The 21,175-nt window shown below is 40.8% G+C and overlaps 1 protein-coding gene across 9 annotated transcripts in view; it reads left to right on the top strand.

The window, feature by feature from the left end:
- LOC125768523 (NAD(+) hydrolase sarm1) overlaps positions 1-21,175 on the top strand; it is a 36,693-nt gene that overhangs the window by 3,764 nt on the left and 11,754 nt on the right. For 2 of the 9 annotated variants that reach the window (XM_049436290.1, XM_049436291.1), the window contains exon 3: positions 18,147-18,290. In XM_049436290.1, coding sequence (XP_049292247.1) covers positions 18,147-18,290 — 144 coding nt within the window. Of the gene's footprint in view, positions 1-2,823; positions 2,935-8,622; positions 8,701-10,367; positions 11,313-15,431; positions 15,651-16,130; positions 16,263-16,498; positions 16,621-18,146; positions 18,291-20,433; positions 21,120-21,175 lie in introns of those variants that run through there. The other 7 variants (XM_049436293.1, XM_049436292.1, XM_049436294.1 and 4 more) reach the window with 7 other exon arrangements.

Below are 21,175 nucleotides of genomic sequence, written 5' to 3'. Positions count from 1 at the left end.
CCCCTCAATTGCATTTATTCGATCGTCGCGTTGCACCCTTCAGTGCACCCCCGTTGGCCGATATTCGGATGGGAATTTCCAAACGCTTGACGGTTGCACTTTTCTGTTGCACTTTCTGGCCTTCGCAGCAGCATTATTGGTGCCTCGAGTGGGTGTGTGATTGACAGACCACCGAATCCACCTAGTAGTAATAGGACAAGGTAGCGTAATCCTTTCCAATCGCGTTCCTCGTTGTTTAGACGTAATAGTACCATTTATGGAACGGAGTTAATGTACTTTAATCATGCAGCGTAATTTGTTTTGGTTAAAGTACTTTACTAATAGATTTACTCCCTAATCTTTACGGTCGTTGGCTGGCACGAAGTCGGGGACTATGTAAAGTTCTCCTCTCTGGCGCCTCTGTCACGTCTATTACCAACCGGGCACTCAAAAACGTGACAGACGTGGCGTTACTGACACGGTCGATCGGCGGTGCGTATTGTAATTGGCCGCCAACAGCCACCAATGCCGCCTACACGCTCGGCTGTGGACTGAGTTGAAGTGCTAGAGAGTCGCAATTGAGAGGAAAAACATACACACCACACTGTACCACACTGTCCAAACGGGGGTTTGTTGGAATTATTTGCTATGGCTATTTGTGTTGAATGCTATATGCCAAGATACTTCGAGGTTGTAGAATGACTCTATTTGATAGACCGTTGTTGGAACAAACACACCATTTGTTAACTATAAATTAGAATAAATTAATATAACAGAGAAAAATAAATAATAGAACGCTTTATACGAAACATTGTTGCAGGTTCTTTTTCTCACTTAAGAATACTTCTGATGCTAAATTATCTCGTTAAACGTAACGCCATAAACATCAGAGCATTTTACAGTCTCTAACATAACTATACGATCACTAAAGATAAATCATTCATGGGTTTTGAAGGTGTGATTCACATGTTTGTCGAGATGTTGTTTTGATTAGGCATGCATTTTGACTCTTTCAATAAATTATTAAAAGTTTGAGAACAGGACGCTGACTTATCCAGCAAAATTACTAAGCAACAGTTGCCTGTTGTGGCTGGCAATAAAGATCGTATGATCGTATAATTACGCTCCACACTGTATAAATAAAGCAAACACGAAAACGATCATCGCTTCAACCCGTGAATCGCACAACCGTTCCATCAGTTAAATGGGACATCGGGACAAACCCATCCCGTTCCATTCTGCCAACAACTTTGTTCTTTTGCCAACTTCCATTTCGAACGACGCGAATGAGACGCGAAAAAAACACTCCTCCATCTCCCGTTTTTAATACGCAACCGTACCCTTTTACGGTAACCGGTGTGAAAGTTTGCGCTTCCTGCAACGAACGTTTTATGAGAAGGATAAAAAACAAAACACATGCGAAAAACCTTTTTCGTTCTTAACTTCCAACCCCCACCACCCCACTTCCCCACTCTGTTTCTGGAGTGTAAATAATAATAATAATAAAAAAGCTTTATTACCCGAACGGTTGCAAACTCCACTTGGTTTATCGAAGCACCAGGGTCGGATGGAAGTAACTGGAGGTGTCTGCCATTTCTTGCAGCGGTCCAACTATCCATTTCCATCTTCACTTGCTGTTGCTCTCTCTCATTTTCTCTCTCTCTCTCTCTCTCTCTCTCTTTCTCTCTCTCTTGCCCGGGATTCGATGCGACTTCTTTGTTTACTTTAAAAACCATCCCCCAACAGCAGGATCAACAGCATGCGGTGGGAAGATTGTAGTCAACCGGTGGTCATTGGGATGGGAGCAATCCCAAAATGGGGTTTTGCCTGGTGAAGTTTCCTTCGCTCGTGGGAGTGCTAAAAAAAAGCGTATCGCAAAAATGACCCTTCCCTTTGGGCAGCTTACGGGAGAATGAAGTCCCCACTTCCCCTTCGGGGGAGGATGGATGGTTTCCTGGCTGGGAGTGCTTCCTCAGGCGTGGTACTCTCAGGAGCAAACTAGTACCACTTTAGCGGTTCGACGCGTAACTACAAATCAGACGGACGCTCGGTCGATGTATCGCTCAATACTGGTGCACCGGTAACGTTACGCACATACACACGAATCACGAATCTACCGGTCTACTATACTTATCTGGTTGATTGTTTTTCGACCAGGCTATCATCTATCGAGTAGCTGCCAAGATTTGGGAAGGGGTAATGCGCTTCTATCGGTATGATGAACGGAAGCTTGTGTTTTAGCTCCCAACAATCTAGTTCACTGTGGTTTTCCCATCCCGAAGGACCACCGGTCGCAGTCTGTTCGTGTGTTTAAGTAGACGCCATCTTTTCCCCCTGGCCGGCTCCCAATCCCATGAAGATATTCCCATTCCAAAAGTACCAGAACACCAAAGCCGGGTGCGTGTGTCATAAAATCGTATGAATTATTACGCAAACGTTAATGCAATTGTAGCTGCGAGTGAAGTCTAGTGCAACTCCCTTTCCCGTGTTGCATCCTTAAGTGGGTTCCCTTCTTGGTTGTGCAAAGCGAGAAATACAACTCACCAGTGTAGTGTGTCCGCCGGTCTGTATAGTGCCCAGCAGTTATACCCGAGGTGTACGTAACGGCTCCCAAGGTTTCCATACACACCCCGGCGACGGCAGGCGTCACTAACCTTGAACGGCTACGCCTCGACTGCTCAACCCACTACGCGCTGTACACGTGCGTGTGTATATTTATTTATTCCTTTTTTTTGTTGTGCGCATCTGTTTGACGAGTGTTTAGTTGGCTGGTGATCGAGTGGTGTACGATCGCTAGTGTTTCGATTGATTTCGTGTTTCGCGTTTCAAAGTCGGTTTGCCGTACCAGTGACTAAACATAGCAACATGGAGGGTGGCCCATCGAATCGCTTCAAGCTGCGCCGTGCGTCCGAGGGTGCCTTTCGCGATGTCCCGCGGATGACGCTGCCGAGAAAGGTAGGTTTGCTGAACTGGTTTCGGGGCACTTTTTGCAAAACTATTTCACCCAGCTTCAATTTTCACTCTGCTGCAGTTCCACTCGTACAATGGAGAGAAAAAAGAATTCCCCGGCTTCTTGAAGTTTTTGCTCGCGCGTTTTTTTGTTAATGTCAGCCCGGCACTCGTGACAAGTCATCTTCGGAATTGTTTTCCATTCTGCTTTATCACACCCATTTGTGAGAGTGGTTTTTGTGCCAGGTCGTCGGAACATTATCATACACACAATATTCACCGGTGAAGAATGCGTTTATCATAATCAATCACCTGTCGATCTGGTCGATTGATAGGATTGTTTCTTATTCGTTACTTCTTTTTTTGTTTTTGATAACTGTTCACTTTTATCACGAATAAATGAGGCAAAATTTTCACATGTCTCAATGTAAATAGAAGTAGTAGTCACCAAGTTGATCCCATATTTGTTTGCTGCCGATATGGAACCGAACCCATTCATTCTAAAGCCATTGACGTACGCTTGGGGAAGTTCTGCAAACGATTATTCATAGCACGGGAAATACCTCCCAATAAGGCTAAACAACGTTCTTTTTTATCTAGTTTTCTATTTTTAGTCCAGTCCGGACGCAAAACATGTCTTTACGAAACCAGTGTGGACGGTTTCTTGGAACATTTTCAGATTGGGAAAGGGAGAAGTTGGGAGAGCTCGTTAGTATTCTACGCACAGCACACTGTGTCTTTAGTCAACAGGCTACCACCATACACAGTGGGAAGGTTTCACTTGCAGCAGAATCCGACAATCAAAGACAAACAGAAACAGCTGGGAAATCCCCAGCGTTTAAGAGCGTTGAACTGTTCCGACGTGTAGAGCAGGTACTGTCCGATGCACTGCAGAAACCAACACAAACGATCAGCTCACCAGAATTAGCAAGTGCGATAGAGCTAAGTGACTCAAATATCCTAACTAATAAAGGCTACCGATGAGTTAACCTAAAAATCCCTAGCCTTAGTATTTGTTGGAGATCTTGTTGGAGAATCATTCACTCCTATTAGACTTTCGACTACTATAGTCATATGTCTGGATATGGAGGAGATCTCCACACCGCAGTTCTAGAATAGACTCCAGTATTGTAGAGCAATTCATCCTTTTAGATGCTATATCAATAGTATTATATTACCACCGGGGCAGCCCGGTGGTGCATCTGATAAACGGCGCCAGTCCACACGGCCGGACCGGGTTCAAATCCCATCCGGACCCCCCGTAGCAGGGACTGATTATCCGGCTACGTGGTAAAAATAAGTCTAGTACGCCAGAAATGGCCGGCGTGACCTGTAAGGTCGTTAAAGCCAAGAAGAATCAATAGTATTTCGGAATCTTTAGCTCTTCGCTTGTAGTACCAGTTAATAATAATAGTTAAAGTGATCTAAACAGCCAACAGAGGTCCGTGGATATTCTTCTGGTATCCAAAATTATGAAACCTTCCTTGCTGGAGTTTTTGTGCATCAGTTGGTGGAGATCTTAACGTGTAGGAAACAAAGAAGGATACTTTCCTTTTCATTTGACTTATTTAGAATATCGACCCCGCGTGTTAAACTCTCATTGAACTTATGTGAGCCACCTAACCATTTTTAAGTTATTTTTATATAATTAATAATATTGAAATCGAACAATTCTATAATGGAAGTTAAAATAGAATGGAAGATGTAAATAACAGACTGCATTTTATGTCGATATAATGCTTTATTGACACTCTAAAACGCTGAGCTCTTTTGTAAGTTATGTCAATTCATCGATGAAGATGTCTTCCATTAATCCTCCACGCGGTCAATAGTGAAAAATTCACCCCAATAACCATACTAGACGCGTTAAACCTAACTAATCACGAAATTTATCACTTTTCTTAGTGGCTCTTTTTGCTCTACCTTTCAGCAGCTCTAATTTGTACCCTGTCAGCGGCAGTTAAATGATAAACTAGTTTCGTAAATGCTATTCGACAGCTGAGCGAAATTAATTGATGGCGTTCCGCTTCTATCTAACGACCGGTGGCTGGGTCGTTTACCAATTTTGGCGAAAGAGTTCCAAGCAACTCCACCAGCGATAGTGTGACAGATTAATTGCGTCCAAAATCATGTCTAACACACAAAGAAAACACGAGCAAAATTGTTGTCGTGACTTTTGCGTTTGCTAGTGATCAAAACTTCGATTTTTATGTGAATTTTTTTTGGGTTTGGAATGGGAAAAAGTTATGACTTTTTTGGTAAAGTTTGTCTTATACAACATAAGGTACAAAAGATTTAAATGCCGCGAAATAAAGAGCACTAGGCCCGTGTGTGACACATGGAAGAGTAAAATTACACATTGTATTGTACTTTCCACGTTTAATCAAACCGAGCTGATTGAGATTAAGATGTTCTTTTAATTTATTCCTTCACTAGGAGAAAGAAAACAAGCGAACCAAACTTCCAGCGAATGTATCAAAACACATCAGCAGAAAAGGAAGTGAATCATGCCACACTCCGTTTGAATTACTTTCTGTACAGCTAGCGAGAGTTGTTTGTGGCGATTTTATGAATGAATCTGGTTTCTTTGCCGGTGGTGGGTGTTTTACCTTCTCGGTTTAGGCGATGCGGTAGTAAAACGATGATTTTTATAACGCATTATTAAGGTTGAAGTGTGAGTCTCGCCACTACTTTTTTGTTGCGTAGAGAGAGAGTGTGTATAACAGACATCTTGTGTGGTTTTATTTGCTACGATTGATAAAATATGGATATGCAAAATTACCACATTATACGACCGTTTTTCTGCGAAATATTCAACATTATGGGCGAACAGGTAGAGCTAAAAAGGTGTTTTTTTAATATCCTTTTGGAATAGCTTTATCTTGGCGGTGTATCAATAGAGTGTCTACTACGAAATGAAAAAGTCTTTATTAAATTCCTCTAAAGCATTTATCTCCTTAATTTGTTTACTATATCGTTGTTTTTTGTGTAAATTGAATTTAATTGTAAAAATGATTCTTTTCCATGATTCAAGCAGTTTCCAGTCATCCATTCTTTCTCAATAAATAAGGGTTTAAACTTGAAAAGGACGAGTAGCATGTGGTTAATACCTGTAACCTACGGAAAAATATGTAAACAATTATAAATATTTCAAATATATCCTGAACACAACTTAATTGAAAATTATTTTTGCTCGCTAAAATAATCTAAATTGCAGTAAAAAAATGAGTGTTTTACGAACGGAAGTAAAGATGTTTCATTTTACACTTCCACGTAAATGTGGCAATGACGATGAGCATGCCGACCTTATTCAATAAAACAAAGTCACCTGTAGGTTACTGCTCACGGTACCGTTAAGGCATAACATAATGAATGTATCATCATGCGCAAACCTCCACCTCAGCGGTCCCTCGAATAATGTCGACGAGTTGCGGCAGTGGGAGTGTGGGTCGCGATAAAGTGCATTTTACGCAAAATCATTTCCAGCCACGGTGTCGCGTGTCATCCGCTTCCTTCCGCTCCTTGGTGAGTGTTGTACTTTTGGTTCATTTAAAAATTGAGTAATCAAGTCTAATCAACTCTACCCTCTGACAGAAAACGGGCTATTTTTTCCTAGAACCCCATCTGGTGCCACACTTTGTGCCACACACCGGAGTTCCGATTAAGACGCAACCGATGACGTAACGGGCGCCGCAACCGAACGAGGATGACGAGGTTTGAGTAGCGACAATGTGTCTCATTAATACACACCTCTTGAGAGTTAATCAGCAGGAAGTGTAGATGGGACAGCAGGCACGGTCACTTGTTGCAGAAGTTGCTTCTTTACCGCGACCGGATGTGACCGATTTAGCGACTTCATTCGCTTGTTATGAAATGGATACGTTAAAGTGGAATTAAATAATAGCACGAAGATCTCATCCTCTGCATAGTAAAACAAAACGATAGAGTATTTTTATTTACAAGAAACAATCCCCAAAATCCACAATTGTTTAAACAATTAGAAAATGTGGCTAATGTCAGTTGTGAAGTAAACGACGAAACGAGCCCAACCGCGTGGTGGACGAAACATTTATTTCGCATTAATCATCACAGCCTCGTGGATGGGCTTCTCCTGCCACGCTTTTTTTGGCTACTTTTTTGCTCTGCACCTTCGCACCAAATTTTGGGAGGCTTATGTTTTTTTTGTGATCTCTATCTTCCCTGGTAGCTCGCGAGTGAAACTCATCGCACAAGAATTTCGTTTCCAATTGACCATTTGAGAGTAACAATCAACAAGTTGCCGTACGAACACTCCTCCAAGAGTATCTCCTCTCGCTTTTCGTTTCTCAATGTTTTCTCGTTCAATATGATCGGTGATCACGAGTTTTTGGTAGCCGTTTGCACTTGATCTTTTGACATTGTGTTGAGACTCGTGTTTTGCACTAAGTTTACCTTACGCTTCAGATGAAGTTTTTTTTTTTGGAAGCTTCTTGAGATACAAATTCTAGAGTGTATTTTATCTTTTATCTTAGCATGCAAAAAAGCAATAAAAAACTCAATGCTGTTGTATGACTAACAAAATCGAAACGAGTGAGATAGCAAACGTGCGTTAATGTATCATAACAAAAAATATATGATACACACACAGTATCCACAATGTCGGCCGGAAGAATCGTTCCAGCTCGTCTGAGGCTTCCAAAGTTTCAGAAACATTTCCACCCCCGGTGAAAGACTCATTTTGAAGACCATTTCTTCTCTGAGAAATCGTCTTCACCGGAACGGTGTGTGACACACCGTGGAGTGCCTCTTTCAAATGTGCTTACATCACCGATAAATTGGTGTGAAACGTAATGGGAAGGGTTGATAAGAAAATGGCAATTGATAAGGCTGATATCGTGTATGACGTAGCGTGTAGGATTGCGACCACTCACAGCTGATTCGTGACGGTAGGCTGTTCTAATGATAGTGGACAACTGTTTAGCGAACTGTGCAAATAGAGATTTATTAATAGATTGTGAAGTTTTAATAGGAATTTTATTTAAATGTGTCTCATTTATGGAGACATAGTAGATCTTCGACAATATTTGCAAGATGAGTCATACGATCGATCTGATCGATTTCTCAACTGAAGTCGCTTGATTCAGGTGTGTTTGTTCCGCCTCACATATAATGGTAAAAATTGAATCGAAAATTGTAGATGTAAATTATATCTTCTAACAATCAATCCAAAAATTGTGCCTTATCCGCCACCACCGTAAAGGTTGAGAAAACAACTTGACCTTTTTGGTTTTTCTTTCAAGCTTCGTAACTCGGCTACAAGTTTCAACAGCGAACGAAAGGATGTTTGCTACGCTATAAACTGATTTCCGTTTCCTTTGCTCCACATTTTGTTTGATCTACGTACCGGGTTCCACAGTAATGTGGAGATCGTTAAAATAGCGGCAATTTCGTTATCAACCAACTCACGTGCAGTTTCATAATGTTACAAATTATGTTTGTGTATGTTTGGGGGGAGTTTGAGGCTACGTTTGTATGCGTGTATTTATAAATTTCTCAAAATTTCATGCTGCATTTTCTGAGTGCGGTTCGTCGCTTATATCCCAAGAGAGAAAGACACGGCACACGTTCTCTCGCAGCAAGCATATTCGCTTCAAAACGATAGAGAGCGAAGCGTTGGTGCGAATGGGAGGGCACGAACGCACCGGAACAGTGATAACCAGCGACCGAGAGACACCGCAAGATCAGACATTCACCGAGAACCGTTCGATGCGGACGCGAAAGTTAAGCCGGAAGGTATGACAAAAAGGCCGGGGTTTTTTTGTTGGTTGTTAAAAACCGTGGTTGTGTCGAAATTTCAAAGTGAAAGTGAACATTTTCGTGTGCTGTGTTCGATGTCCTTTCCCCTTACCGAAAAGGATAGCCACCTTTCACTGGAAAGTTTTATCGAACGGAATTTAGTGAACTGAAGAATGTGTGCGTGTGTTTTTTTTTTGTCTTTCTTTCTTATGCTTCATTGAGGCTATGTGTGAACAGCTACCGTACGGCGTACGATCATCTGCTAATCGAAACCGTACCAAACCGTACCCATATGTGTGTGAAATTGAAGCATGATTCAGCGTGTGCGTGTTCATGTCGCGATCGCCGTCGCGTTGACTCCCATTCCTCAAGTGGTTCAAGTCGGTTGAAATGGTTACAAGAACATGATGGAATTTTTGTCTCAATACGCGTGAACACTAGAAAACCCATCGTGATCCATCTACTGTAATTAGCAGAAGAGTAAAGAAGCATGACGCGATTCGGTGTTTCGGTTTGAGATGCAAATTTCTATGTTTACACTAAAACCACCACCAACGATAACAAACAATATAGTTCATGCTGCTTTGCTGCGATCCATTTGATGGGGTTATCTCCCTTTTCGCTGAATGCCGCTGGGCCTACTCTTACGTCACAAGAATGTTTCCCCGTTTCCTTTCGTTACACAACCGCCGTGTGTTTGCTGTTCGTACGCTGCCGCCCTGTTGTTTTCAATGTTTGGAATTAATAACACACGATCCGGAGGATCGTCTAGTAGATTAGATGATCGTCTTGAAAGAAATCGCATCGATGCGATTGTTTTGGAAGTGAAGGTTTCAATAATTCATTTGTAGAATGATCTGTGAAATGGCTTTCGACCCGTTACCGGCAAGAATTTCAGTGACTAAGTGCGATATAAAAAAAAATGCTGTCCAAACATTCTTTAGTGCATGGTCCATTTTTGGTTTGTTTCATATATCGATACATTGAAATGGTTGAAATTCCAAACTCACCTATTAAAACTGTCCCACACACATTTTTCCTTCTGGAAAGACGGGAAACATCTTGTCGAGAATGGTTTGTAAACAAGGCTTCGTGGTTTTTTTGTTTTGTTTATTGGTTTGTAAGTCTTTTTCTCTGCCTTCGTGCTAACGACTGTTGAACCACTTTTGCTATGTTTACGTTAAATCCACCCCTTCGGATAATTAGCTCAGTTTTATTTTCTTCCTCATTTTGCGGGGAACTACTGGTAGCAACTGTGATCGAAATAAATATATACATGCAGTGGCAAGGGGGTTTAAAAATGATGTTCATTGTGAAATTCATCAAATGCCTTCTCAATTCCATTCAAAATCTTAGATCGTTGCCCTATTGGAATTAGTATCATAAAACATAAAAAAAGAATCCAACTCAAAAGTGGTGCAAATCAGCGCCCAAAAACGATCCTCCGCATGTATCGACGAAAGTGAAAAAGCGGAAGTGAAATCGAAGCAGTTTGTTTAGAAGTGTTACGCTTCTTTTCTTTTGCTTGTGGCGAAATGTTGTGAGAATTTTATCGCTCTGACGCACGCATGTTTGCACTTGACCAACAGCAACAGCGACAGATGAAATATACCACGTGAGAAAAGTGTGTATGTTGGAATGTTTGGCGATTAGAATGCGTGTTGTGTGGAATTTTGATTTCTTCTATTTTTGTGCCTCAACCCGCGTAACCTTAGCATTGGATCGTGCATGCTTTCCCGACAGCATTCTCCCTTGTTTCGTTGTTTATGGAAATGTTATAACGCTTGCACTGTTCCGATTTGCCATTGGAGTGTCTTCGGATGGAGTGAAGAATGTGTACACTGGTGCCACATGCCATTTCCGTTTTTGAGTTGTTTTTTTTTATCCCTCGCCCTACAAACTAGCTACACAGCTCTTTGGTAGTATAGGGCGGGCCTTAAATCATTTGGTAATTGACGCCATAACGCAGCATTTGCATTGACAAACGTTCGTTGTCGCCGCCGCACAATTACCGGCAGGTTCGCCTCGTCGTCTATTGGCTTATCTGGCGACCGACTTCCTGAAGGCTAATGCGTACCTTGCCCTTTTTTCCTTCTTTATTTGCAAAACCCCACGAGCTGCAACTCACAACTCCGGGACACACCCAAGGGGTAGCGTTTTTGTTATGCCACAGGAGGTCATAAAAGGACGTGCAATGTAATCGGTAGACAGACATGACGCGTTACAGAGTGAAGGCAGCAAAGCAAAACCCGAAAGCGAATGCCCAAAAAAAGTGTTTATGGAAGTGAAACGAAAGCACAATTACATGCTACAAATATGAAAAACACGGAAAAAACTATCGTAAAAGTATTTTATTTTTTTCCCCCGCTACAAAGGCAAAGTAACGAGCGTATTGATTTTTATTTGTTGTTAGATCCTCAATAAATTTCATCGTTGCCGTAAAGAGTAGTGTTCGAAAGTTTGAAGTGAAGTAGTGTTCAAAAGAAAGTGTTTCAATATTCATACAAACAAAAAAAGACGCAGACTGATCAACCATGGGCATCAATAATCATCAACCAACCACACCGATCTCGGTACTACGGGCACAATTTTTGTTTCCCAACAGAAAGGTAAGCGCATAAGCGAAAGGAACTGTAGCGTTGCTAACGCCTCTCATCTGTCACCTCGCGCGTAGCGAAGGTGGTAAGCTCCTAAGAGTAGATCGATCTCACCGTCGGTTACCACGGTTCGAACCTCTCTATGTGTACTTCTCTCTTTCTGCAGTGAATTGATGACATTCTCTCGCAAAATGGAGGATTATACTTCTTCCAAAATGATTGTAGAAATTGTTATACTGAGACTGAATTTTACTGCATAATATTAATAGAAGTAAACAACACAGACTTTTTTACGTTTTACTTATGCTCTGGAAATATTCAAACCATTCACTCTCTCTCTCTGCAAAAGAGTGCGCATAAAACACATTTTGAGTGCCTCGCTCGTGGTACTCTATTTTTGGTTTCTTCTCTCACTTTTTTCCCCTCTCGTTCGTTTTTCTCTCTGCATGAATTATTTCAATATTCTCTCAAGACGTTCTCTTCTGAAATGAAATATTTCAAGCTAAACAAAAACATATTTCGCCACCGGTGTTCAGAATCATCGTAAACATTGTAACTTTTTTTTTATTGTCTTCATATTATTGCCCTTTTATACTGAAAATGCAGAGGTCAAATTAGTATCAGTGGACAATTCGAGCAATTCGACAAATCATATGTAGTCCACACAAATGAATATTATAAATTTCAACCGGCAATAATGTAAAAATAAAATGCAAATATATTTCATCGTTTCAGAACGATTTTCTAAAGCATTGTTTACATACCCACTAATCGACTTGTTGATCGGCATTACCCGCAAAAAAACCCGGCGGTGTTGTTGCTGATGTCTCCAATCGAAGCCCTCTTGAAAGCTTCTTGAGTCGTCTCATAAGTGGGTGTGCGAACAGGTTTTATTTGAATGCGATTCCTCGTGCGTTTGACGATCTCACGCCAACGCCACATTTGTGTGTCTGATCTTGACGGTAACCTACTGTTTGCGTATGGTTTCTTCAACACGACACATTTTGAATTCAATACGGAAACATGTTCTATCTTGTCTGAAGCAATATACTACTTACGTACTGCTTGTGAAATTTTTGCATGGGAATATTAAAGTATTTTTATAATTTTTTTGGGACTTCATATTCAAGTTGAGATGTAGAAAAATGCATAAAATAGGGTAAAATTCTTTCAACACAAAAAATGATAATGTGACAAGAAGAAGATCGATAGTTCTAGAGTAACAAAATTTAAAAAGAAATCTAATTTCATGATTACCATTACAACATTTGATTTTTAAAGATACCAACTATGTCATAATTTACAAAAGGGATTGCTACCGTTAACGCCACTGCGCCACGGATGCTTATATCAAGGTCGAACGCTTCCTGGTGTTAGTTTCACCCTTTCCGCGATTGTGCCATCGCAAGAGCACTTCTGCGTGCAAGACACCGGCAAACGTTTGTTGTGTTGGCCACCCCAAAAAACAAAAAAACAAAAATGACGACACAGTCATCAGCATTCCTTCGGTTTCATCGTCCGTCACTTACCTTCAGGTGCGTAATCCGCATGCAATAATCCCATCGACTGAGACCCCCGTCAGCTTGACCACTTGACCAATAGATCTTTCGTTCGGGTATTACAACCCGTGGACCACTTTACAGTGTGTGGGAAGAGTGTGTAATCTCTGTCAGCATCCGTCTGAATATTGGAGGCTGCTTCATTGGCATTGTTTGCTTACCACTTTTCATGCACATTTACCACTGTATTGGTGACGGGTTTGCGCTAAAAGGTTTTTTCAAGCGTGTGGTTTATAGCATTTTATTGTGAAGTGGTGGAAAATAGTTGTACAAGTTCCTAGCGAGTAAATTAGTTAATAAATTATTATTTTTTCTATTACATTAATCGACGAAAACGAATCAAATGCAACTGGTATGCACTCATACGCTTTCAAGCGCACCCTTAAGCACCAACACTACGCGTTTTCTATGCGTTCGCATATTTCGCACGCTCTCTCTCTCTTTCGTTATTGCCTGTTGCTACCCGCAACTATTTGCTTCTCGCTTGCACACGCGTTCCCCTGTTTTGTTGTCGTTGCTATCGCTCTCGCTCATGTTGCTGTATCCCTTCTCTGCTTCGTGTGTGCTCGCAGCTGGTCAAGAATTGTGAGGCTTAAACTGCTTGGGGTGAGCAACAACATACTCAGTTCCATTTCAACCCCCAAACAACAATCCCCTGTAGACGCGCGCGTGTTCGTAGGCAGCAGGCCGCGTGAAGTCTCTCGTACACGGGCAAACTTTCGCGTACCCAAGGCCAGGGCCACGTACGTCGCCAACAAAAAAACGCAATTTAGTACAGTGTGTGTGTGAGTGTGTGTTTGTTATTTTTTTTATTCACCGTCCGATAGAAGAAAGAGATCTTTGGCTGCCGAAACTGAAGAAAACCCCATTTCTCGAACAGTCGCAAGGCGGATGTAGATTGTGGTTTGTGAGCGTACATGAAACCCATTGTGTCTGGTTTTGCTGTGTTGTGTGACGTAGTGTTTAGGGCACACCTCTAGGGCCCAAAAGCGCACCTTTTTCCGCCGTGGTGGTTAGTAGATGCGAGCTCTTTCTAAGCCATGTGCTGATCTCTAGTTGTGGAAGATTGATTTATTTGTGTTTTTTTTTTCGTTATTATCGCACAATTGTCTGGCATTTGACAAACAAAAACGCAAACGAGGGGGAGAAAAAATACTCCCCGACGACTACGGCATTGTACGCATGAACTGGTCTGGCGAACGAAGCGTGACAAGCATGCAAAGTTACAGTGTACAAGAACGAGAAGGAGCACACATGCTAAAGCATCTTCTTTAGCGTGCCCCACACTGTACAATGTAGGAAATCCCATCGTAGCAGTCGCCGTCGTCTAGCATTCTTTTTTCTCTTCTTCTTTGCACCGTGTCGAATCTTCTTTCTGTTGTTGTCGCGAACCGGCATAATGATCATATGGGGTAGCATAAGGGGGGAGCGTACGCTTGATTTGAGCGTGAGATAAAGAGAGGGAGCGTGAGAGTGAGAATGGAATGTTTCTCGCGGTTGTACGTCACGCGCGTTTTACTGTTGTGTTGTTGTTTAGCAACCGGCTACAGAAGTAGGCTTTTTTGTATGTGTATGGGAGTATTTTTTTGGGCTCCATTTTTTTTTGCTAATGTTTATAAAATCATTTAGCAACATTTCAACCCTCAGTAGAAAACGTTCAAAAGAGAATAGAAAAGGAGAACTGACATTTTCATAACCTGCCTGACCCACCTTTACGAAATTACGAAAGAATCATTTTCTTATCAAAATGTCACTTGATTAAATGATTTGTTTTGCGATATGAACACACACACACACCCACACCCTTACATATTTTAGCTCAGGGATGCCCAAAATAAGCAAAACAGCTCCAATTACATGGCGTGACTAAAAACCCCCTAAGCATTTCGTCTTACAACTGTAAAAAGAGCGATCATTACGTTTGGTTTATTTCGCCACCTTCTTTATTTTGTGTGTCGATTTATTTTATATTTTGTTTGTCTATTTGGCACACACACGATCGTACCAACAAAAAAAAGAACTGCAACCCGAACTCTTGATTCGATAAGATAAGCAAGACGCATCTGCTATTAGTTGATTGAATGCCAAAAAAGAAAAAAAACGAACTTAAACGCTCCGGGTAATGGCGTGTAATTGAAAGATGATTGCATGATAACGAAGGTAGTCGAGGAATTTCATTACCCCATTTTGCTTGTTTCGTGCTGACAAACACCGACCGGTTCACGCCAATCACGGTCTTATCTTAACGTCCACAAGGGTGAAGAACGGATTCCCCCTTTTTTGTTTTGTTTGTATTTTTTCTCCTTTTAATAATTTCGATGGAGCCGCATGGTGACGCATGAATGCCAAAACAAATAGGTCGCTAATTGTTGATAATTTTATACGAAAACCTGGAAAATGGAAACAAAATGACACCATTTTTTTTGTTTTATGCAAGAAAAAACTATTTTTTTTGTGTTTTAAAATAAATTTTTTAACACTTTAATGATCTCCTTCCCTCCTTCCTGCAATTCTCAGTACAAAAAAAAGCTTTATCCATTCACATCTTCAGCTTCCCTGACTAAAGTGACAATAAGTGAAATTTTATGCAAAATTTCTCATTAATATTGTGCGTTCGTTTTGTTGTGTAAGTGTGAAATTAAAAAAAAAACCTACGTCCCTACCTTAACACGTTCGCCCACGTAAGCGCGTATGTGTGAGGAAAAGTGCCGAAAAAAAAGCAAATAAACTGGACGTGTCAAAGATGAACAGAAATTCGCTGGAAAGTGCCAGAAAGAACTTTTTCAAATCGGTTCGTGTTACTCTCCTTACTGTCTTTCACACAACAACCATCAACAGTGACGAACTGTAGCGTTGCTAACGCCTCTCATCTGTCACCTCGCGCGTAGCGAAGGTGGTAAGCTCCTAAGAGTAGATCGATCTCACCGTCGGTTACCACGGTTCGAACCTCTCTGTGTGTACTTCTCTCTTTCTGCAGTGAATTGATGATATTCTCTCGCAAAATGGAGGATTATACTTCCTCCAAAATGATTGTCGAAAATGTCGAACTGAGACTGATTTTACTGCATAATATTAATAGAAGTAAACAACACAGATTTTTTTACGTTTTACTTATTACTCAGTACAAAAAAAAAGACTTTATCCATTCACATCTCCAGCTTCCCTGACTAAAGTGACAATAAGTGAAATTTTATGCAAAATTTCTCATTAATATTGTGCGTTCGTTTTGTTGTGTAAGTGTGAAATTAAAAAAAAATAAAACCTTCATCCCTACTTAACACGTTCGCCCACACGTAAGCGCGTATGTGTTAGGAAAAGTGCCGAAAAAAAAGCAAATAAACTGGACGTGTCAAAGATGAACAGAAATTCGCTGGAAAGTGCCAGAAAGAACTTTTTCAAATCGGTTCGTGTTACTTACTCTCCTTACTGTCTTTCACACAACAACCATCAACAGTGACGATAGTGTATCCCTATCGTTTATCTATTGCTATTTGCTTGCTGTGGCTGTTGCGTTTATGTTTTAATGCGTGTCTCTGTGTGCGTATCCGTGTCGGAAATTAATGTTCGTTTCGTTCTTTTTTTTTTTGTTTTCTTTGTTATTATACTATTTATAAGGGAAAAATAAAGTGTCCTTTTGTTTCTGGTGTTGCACCTCCAAATAAAAGAATGGCAACACTATGCTGATCTACTTTCAACTGTAAACTAACAGCATTTATGTTTTAAGCTCTATATTTGTCTACGAAACATTTTTGTTTAGCAATGTGAGTGTGTGCCTTATGCGTCTTATTAATTTACCGATCGCTTCGAATGCTGCTTACTGTTGACACTCACCCGCTCACTCTCTTTCTCTCTGTCGTCCGGACAAAAAATGCCTATATTTTGTGTTTTTTCTCTCTGTTTCGAAGCTCATTTCCATACTCATTTCCTAATCATTGACGTATCGCTTCATTCATGCAACTAATGGAATGTGCCACAAAGCAGATCATTGTTTCGAATGGCATTTGCATTCATGTGTTTGCGTAGTACATTCTTGGTACCTGAGTTCCAAGACGTAAGATGAGGTTATTGAGGACTGAAGCCGCCTGAGGTGGTTCTGTAAACAACGACACTGTTAATACAACAGACCAGACTTTAACTAACCACTCCAGCATCTAATGTCCACGAATAAATGTTCCATTACTCATTGAGTAAACTTCTCCTAACCGCACACTAACTTTGTCATGTCTTGTGTATAATCATATTTTTCAACCGTGTTACACAGATAAGATGGGCTGTGTGTTGCTTTTTATGGCCTAAATAGCATCTAGAATGAAAATATTACCATAGCAGCGATTAGAGAATATGTAGGCCCCCGTTGGTGAGGAATTGTTTTAAAATCGCGCACTCATTTGTCTTGTCAATGGGGCAGGAAAATAGAGGTCCACAAAGTGATTGAAGCAAGAAAGCTAATTAACCCCTATCTACATGGTGCGGGTTGTTTAAGGTGGCTCATAATCACGAAGAAATTGTTTTTAATCTTGTTTGTTGTCCACATTTAGCTATTACTGAAACGTTTAGTCTTACAACCTAAGAGAAGTTTTAAAAATATATTTACTTCTTATTTGATTGCAAGAAAAAACAAACCCATTTTGGAGCAATTAATTGTTTGTTTCGATCATATGCAACTGATTCATAGTGTTGAAACTTGAAAGAAAGTTGAAACGAAATTAACGATTTTAATTTTCTCTGAAGGAATATCTGAGGATCTCGTATAATTCGTGAATCTTAAAAGAATCAAAATTCTTCAAAGAATTCAAGATTTTAAACATTTTTTAACGTCCGAAATGAATCTTTTTATTTGTATGAATATTGGACTCCACGATCAAGACGAACTACTTAAAAAAAATCAACTAATGATTCGAGGAACTCCTCACGAAAGAATCACTTAAGCCCAACAGCTTTTGTGCATTCATTATTGCTCAATTTGAATACACTTTTGCTCATTGCAGTTCTTACGTCGCTCTACCTGTATTTGCATTTTAATATGTTATGGATCATGAAAAAAACCAAGCGAAATAAATTAAGCTGTCGTTAAGAATTTGGACAATACCCACAATACCAGCAGGGGGAAAAAAAACATCATCCCATCTCGTTCCATCTCGAAGCTTAAAAATTATTTGTGATCAGTGTTATTAACACCCTTCTTTTGTATGCATATTTACTTCACATATCAAATGTAACATTGTTTCCTGTTTCCTGGTACTCGTTTCTAACCTTTTTTTTTTTCGTTCGCACCGTTCCATTTCAGATGTCCGACATAGTCGACACTGATTCGCCCACGCAGCCGATACGTCACAATTTTTTCACCGCCACAAATGGACCACTGGCGTCCAACACATCCGGATCTCTAGCAAGCGCAACGTCTACCAGCTCGATGACCACATCACAGGAGGTAAGCTGACGAGTATTTGGGGGTTTTGAGTCATTATTTTCTTGCCGGGCATACAAGCACTCACAACACAAAAATTAAGTGATTTGCATTGTAAAACGTAACGCACCTTCGCTCTCGTACCCTGCTCGTGGTACTGCGTATTGTCGCGGATCTGCTTTTTGATTGACCTCTAAATCAAGCGCATCCTGTACGATGCCAAATTGATTCCGCTTAGCGTGATGATTCAGCTGTTCCTTCGTGAACTTGACGCGAAGGCCCATAAATTGTACCACCGCTTGACGTTTGTCGAGCCTTTACCACGCGGACTTGGCGATTCTTAATCATCACGGGTCGATGGTGCAAAAGAACCCCCCCTCTTGAAGGGTGGTATGCAATTTATAAATAAAAATAAACAGCTACCACTCAAACGGGGGAGCCTCCCACTTCAACCCCGATTCTTTATTCTCTCCTTTTGTGTCTGATAGTAAACTCGACGGCAGTGTTGAAGTGTGATCTTGTGGCTTCGTTCTCAACCCAAGTCCACTCACAACAGCTGATTCATCGCTGATCCCATTACTGCTGTGTGCCAGACAGAACTCGCGCCCCGGGTGACACAATGACGGGTAGAGAAATGTTTTCATTTCGCAGAAATTCATACGCAATATTACGCGAACCAACGCGACAGTGTGTTAGGTGGCGTTAATTCCCATTGATAGGACTGAGCTTAACTCGTTATGTAAGGCACTAATAAACACTAATGGGTTCAAACAGCTCAGTAAAGATGAATCATTTGCTAGTACGAACTGACACGAGTCCCGTACTCTTGGAAGGTGAATGACCACTCGAAAGGGTTTAGAATTGTTTTCCTTTTTGTGATGTCATACCGGGTTGGTGTAGGAAAGATAGAAAAAAAGATATTATAAATTACTTTTATTTGTTTTGTTGTGTCATAACAAGATCGCTTCCCGTAGTACATAACACGTTTGTCAACGGGAACTCTTGAATGTCGGACATAAACGTGATCCTTTCAACACTCGGCAGATGCTCGCTTCTGAGAGCTGAAAGACTTTGTTGATGAAAACGATGGCGTTTAGCGTGTTCTACAGTCACTAAATACATTTGTTTTGTGATGCAAAACGAACCCATTAGCAAGGTATTTAAGTCCTGTCACAGTTGTGGATAGTTGTTTGATATGTAATTGGTCATTAGATGTATTTTTTAACATAAAATATTTTACATGGCATCATACACCCGATTAGAATATTTGATAAAAATATAAAAATTTATTTTTAAAATAATTTGTTGATCTCAAACTTTCTACTTGATCCCATTCGAAATTCGCCAGGATCCTTTATCTTTTCCATCTCTCAAAACGTCATCGATTCAAGAATAGTGAAACAATTTCCCAAGAAAATCTTCTAACGCAATCTCCCTTTCTAGTGAAATCCCCTTCTTTGCTGGCGCAATTCTGGTAAAAATTGTCACAATTAACCAGTAAATCTGAACATGACATGTCGAGCGGAATAGAAAAAGCAAATGAACACTAGTCCCTGACATGTTGGAAAAGGAAATCGCCATGTCCATTTGTCAACATTAACGATCGCGACCGGTCTGGTTGCGGAGTAGTCGGAGAGTACCAAGGATTGGCCGTAGACATGTATGAGGCAAAAGACGCGACGAATTTCACCGAACTGTCGCGTGCAGGTCGCGAATTCTATTTTCGCAGAAACAGCTGCCTGCGCAAACGAAGCGACTTGTCCGCGCGTCTTGCACATCTATGCTTTGACGGTTATTGGCGTCGGTTGTCTCAAAAAGCAACAAATGTACGTTTACGCGTCATTTCGCTCCTCAGCAAACATAGCATTTTCCTCTTCGAGCATTAAGCCATATGTGATGGGAGCGTGTTCGAATACTGTAGATGTATTTTTTATCTCCCAGAATGTTCGTACCGGCAGCATACACAAACACGAACTGCAAACGATGTGTTGTATCGAAACAAATTTGGTGCTGTCTGGTGGGTTTGAGAAAATGTAACATGAGTTATTTCTCTATTAGTGTTTTTAGTACAAGAGTTTCGTGTACTAAAAACATAAATAGGTAATAGAAGCTTTAGGGATATTCAAAAATTCATATTTATTTTTACCAAAAATACGATTTTCTTCTAGCTTCAATTCCATAAGATCTTTCCGACCAACCTAAAACATATTCGATTGCAAATGTTTGCGTTGTAGCGCTCTATCTGCCGCGTGTCGTTGACAGTGCGCGAAATCGTTCGCGGTGTTCAAATAAAGATAGGTAGGAAGAAAAAAAAAATCAGACACAAACCCACGACAGAGCGAACGCTTAAACCCGGGACGGGTGACATGGTTCGTGACACTGGCCACCATTCTCAGTACTGCTAGAACGAACGAACGATCAGCACGAATTCGCGGACGCGATCGAGCGATACCTAGAAAAATAAAAAAAATCGAAACGAAACCAAATTCTCGATTTTCTCGGTCCAATATCGCCCAATATCAATCACTACACGCATTACCACTTGGAAGGCGTTAGTGTTTTAGGCATTGCAAACGTTATTGGCAAAGGAAACGCGATTATTCCCGAACAAACGAAAAGTGACGATAGTTTGAAGCATCATATACAAACAAAACGATCGAAAACGAAAACCGACCAAATAGTCGATTGGTGAAGGTTTCTTTTTTGTGAAGGCGAAAATCTTTTGAACAAAAAGTTCAAAACGGTGTGTTCTTACCGGAATTGAGAAGGTCTGTGTCTGTGTGTTTCCCGTACTGTTTGCAGAACGACTACAGTGTAAATAGTTTCCGCACCTTCCGTGTGTAATCCGTTCAGGTGAGCTTACTTACCCTGTTACAGGTGTGACAACGTCATCGGAAAAATCAACAGAG

The sequence above is a fragment of the Anopheles funestus genome, chromosome 3RL (genome assembly GCF_943734845.2).
Source record: "Anopheles funestus chromosome 3RL, idAnoFuneDA-416_04, whole genome shotgun sequence".
Lineage (NCBI taxonomy): Eukaryota > Metazoa > Arthropoda > Insecta > Diptera > Culicidae > Anopheles > Anopheles funestus.
Note: the sequence above shows the minus strand (reverse complement) of the source record. Positions and strands in the feature narration are given on the sequence as shown.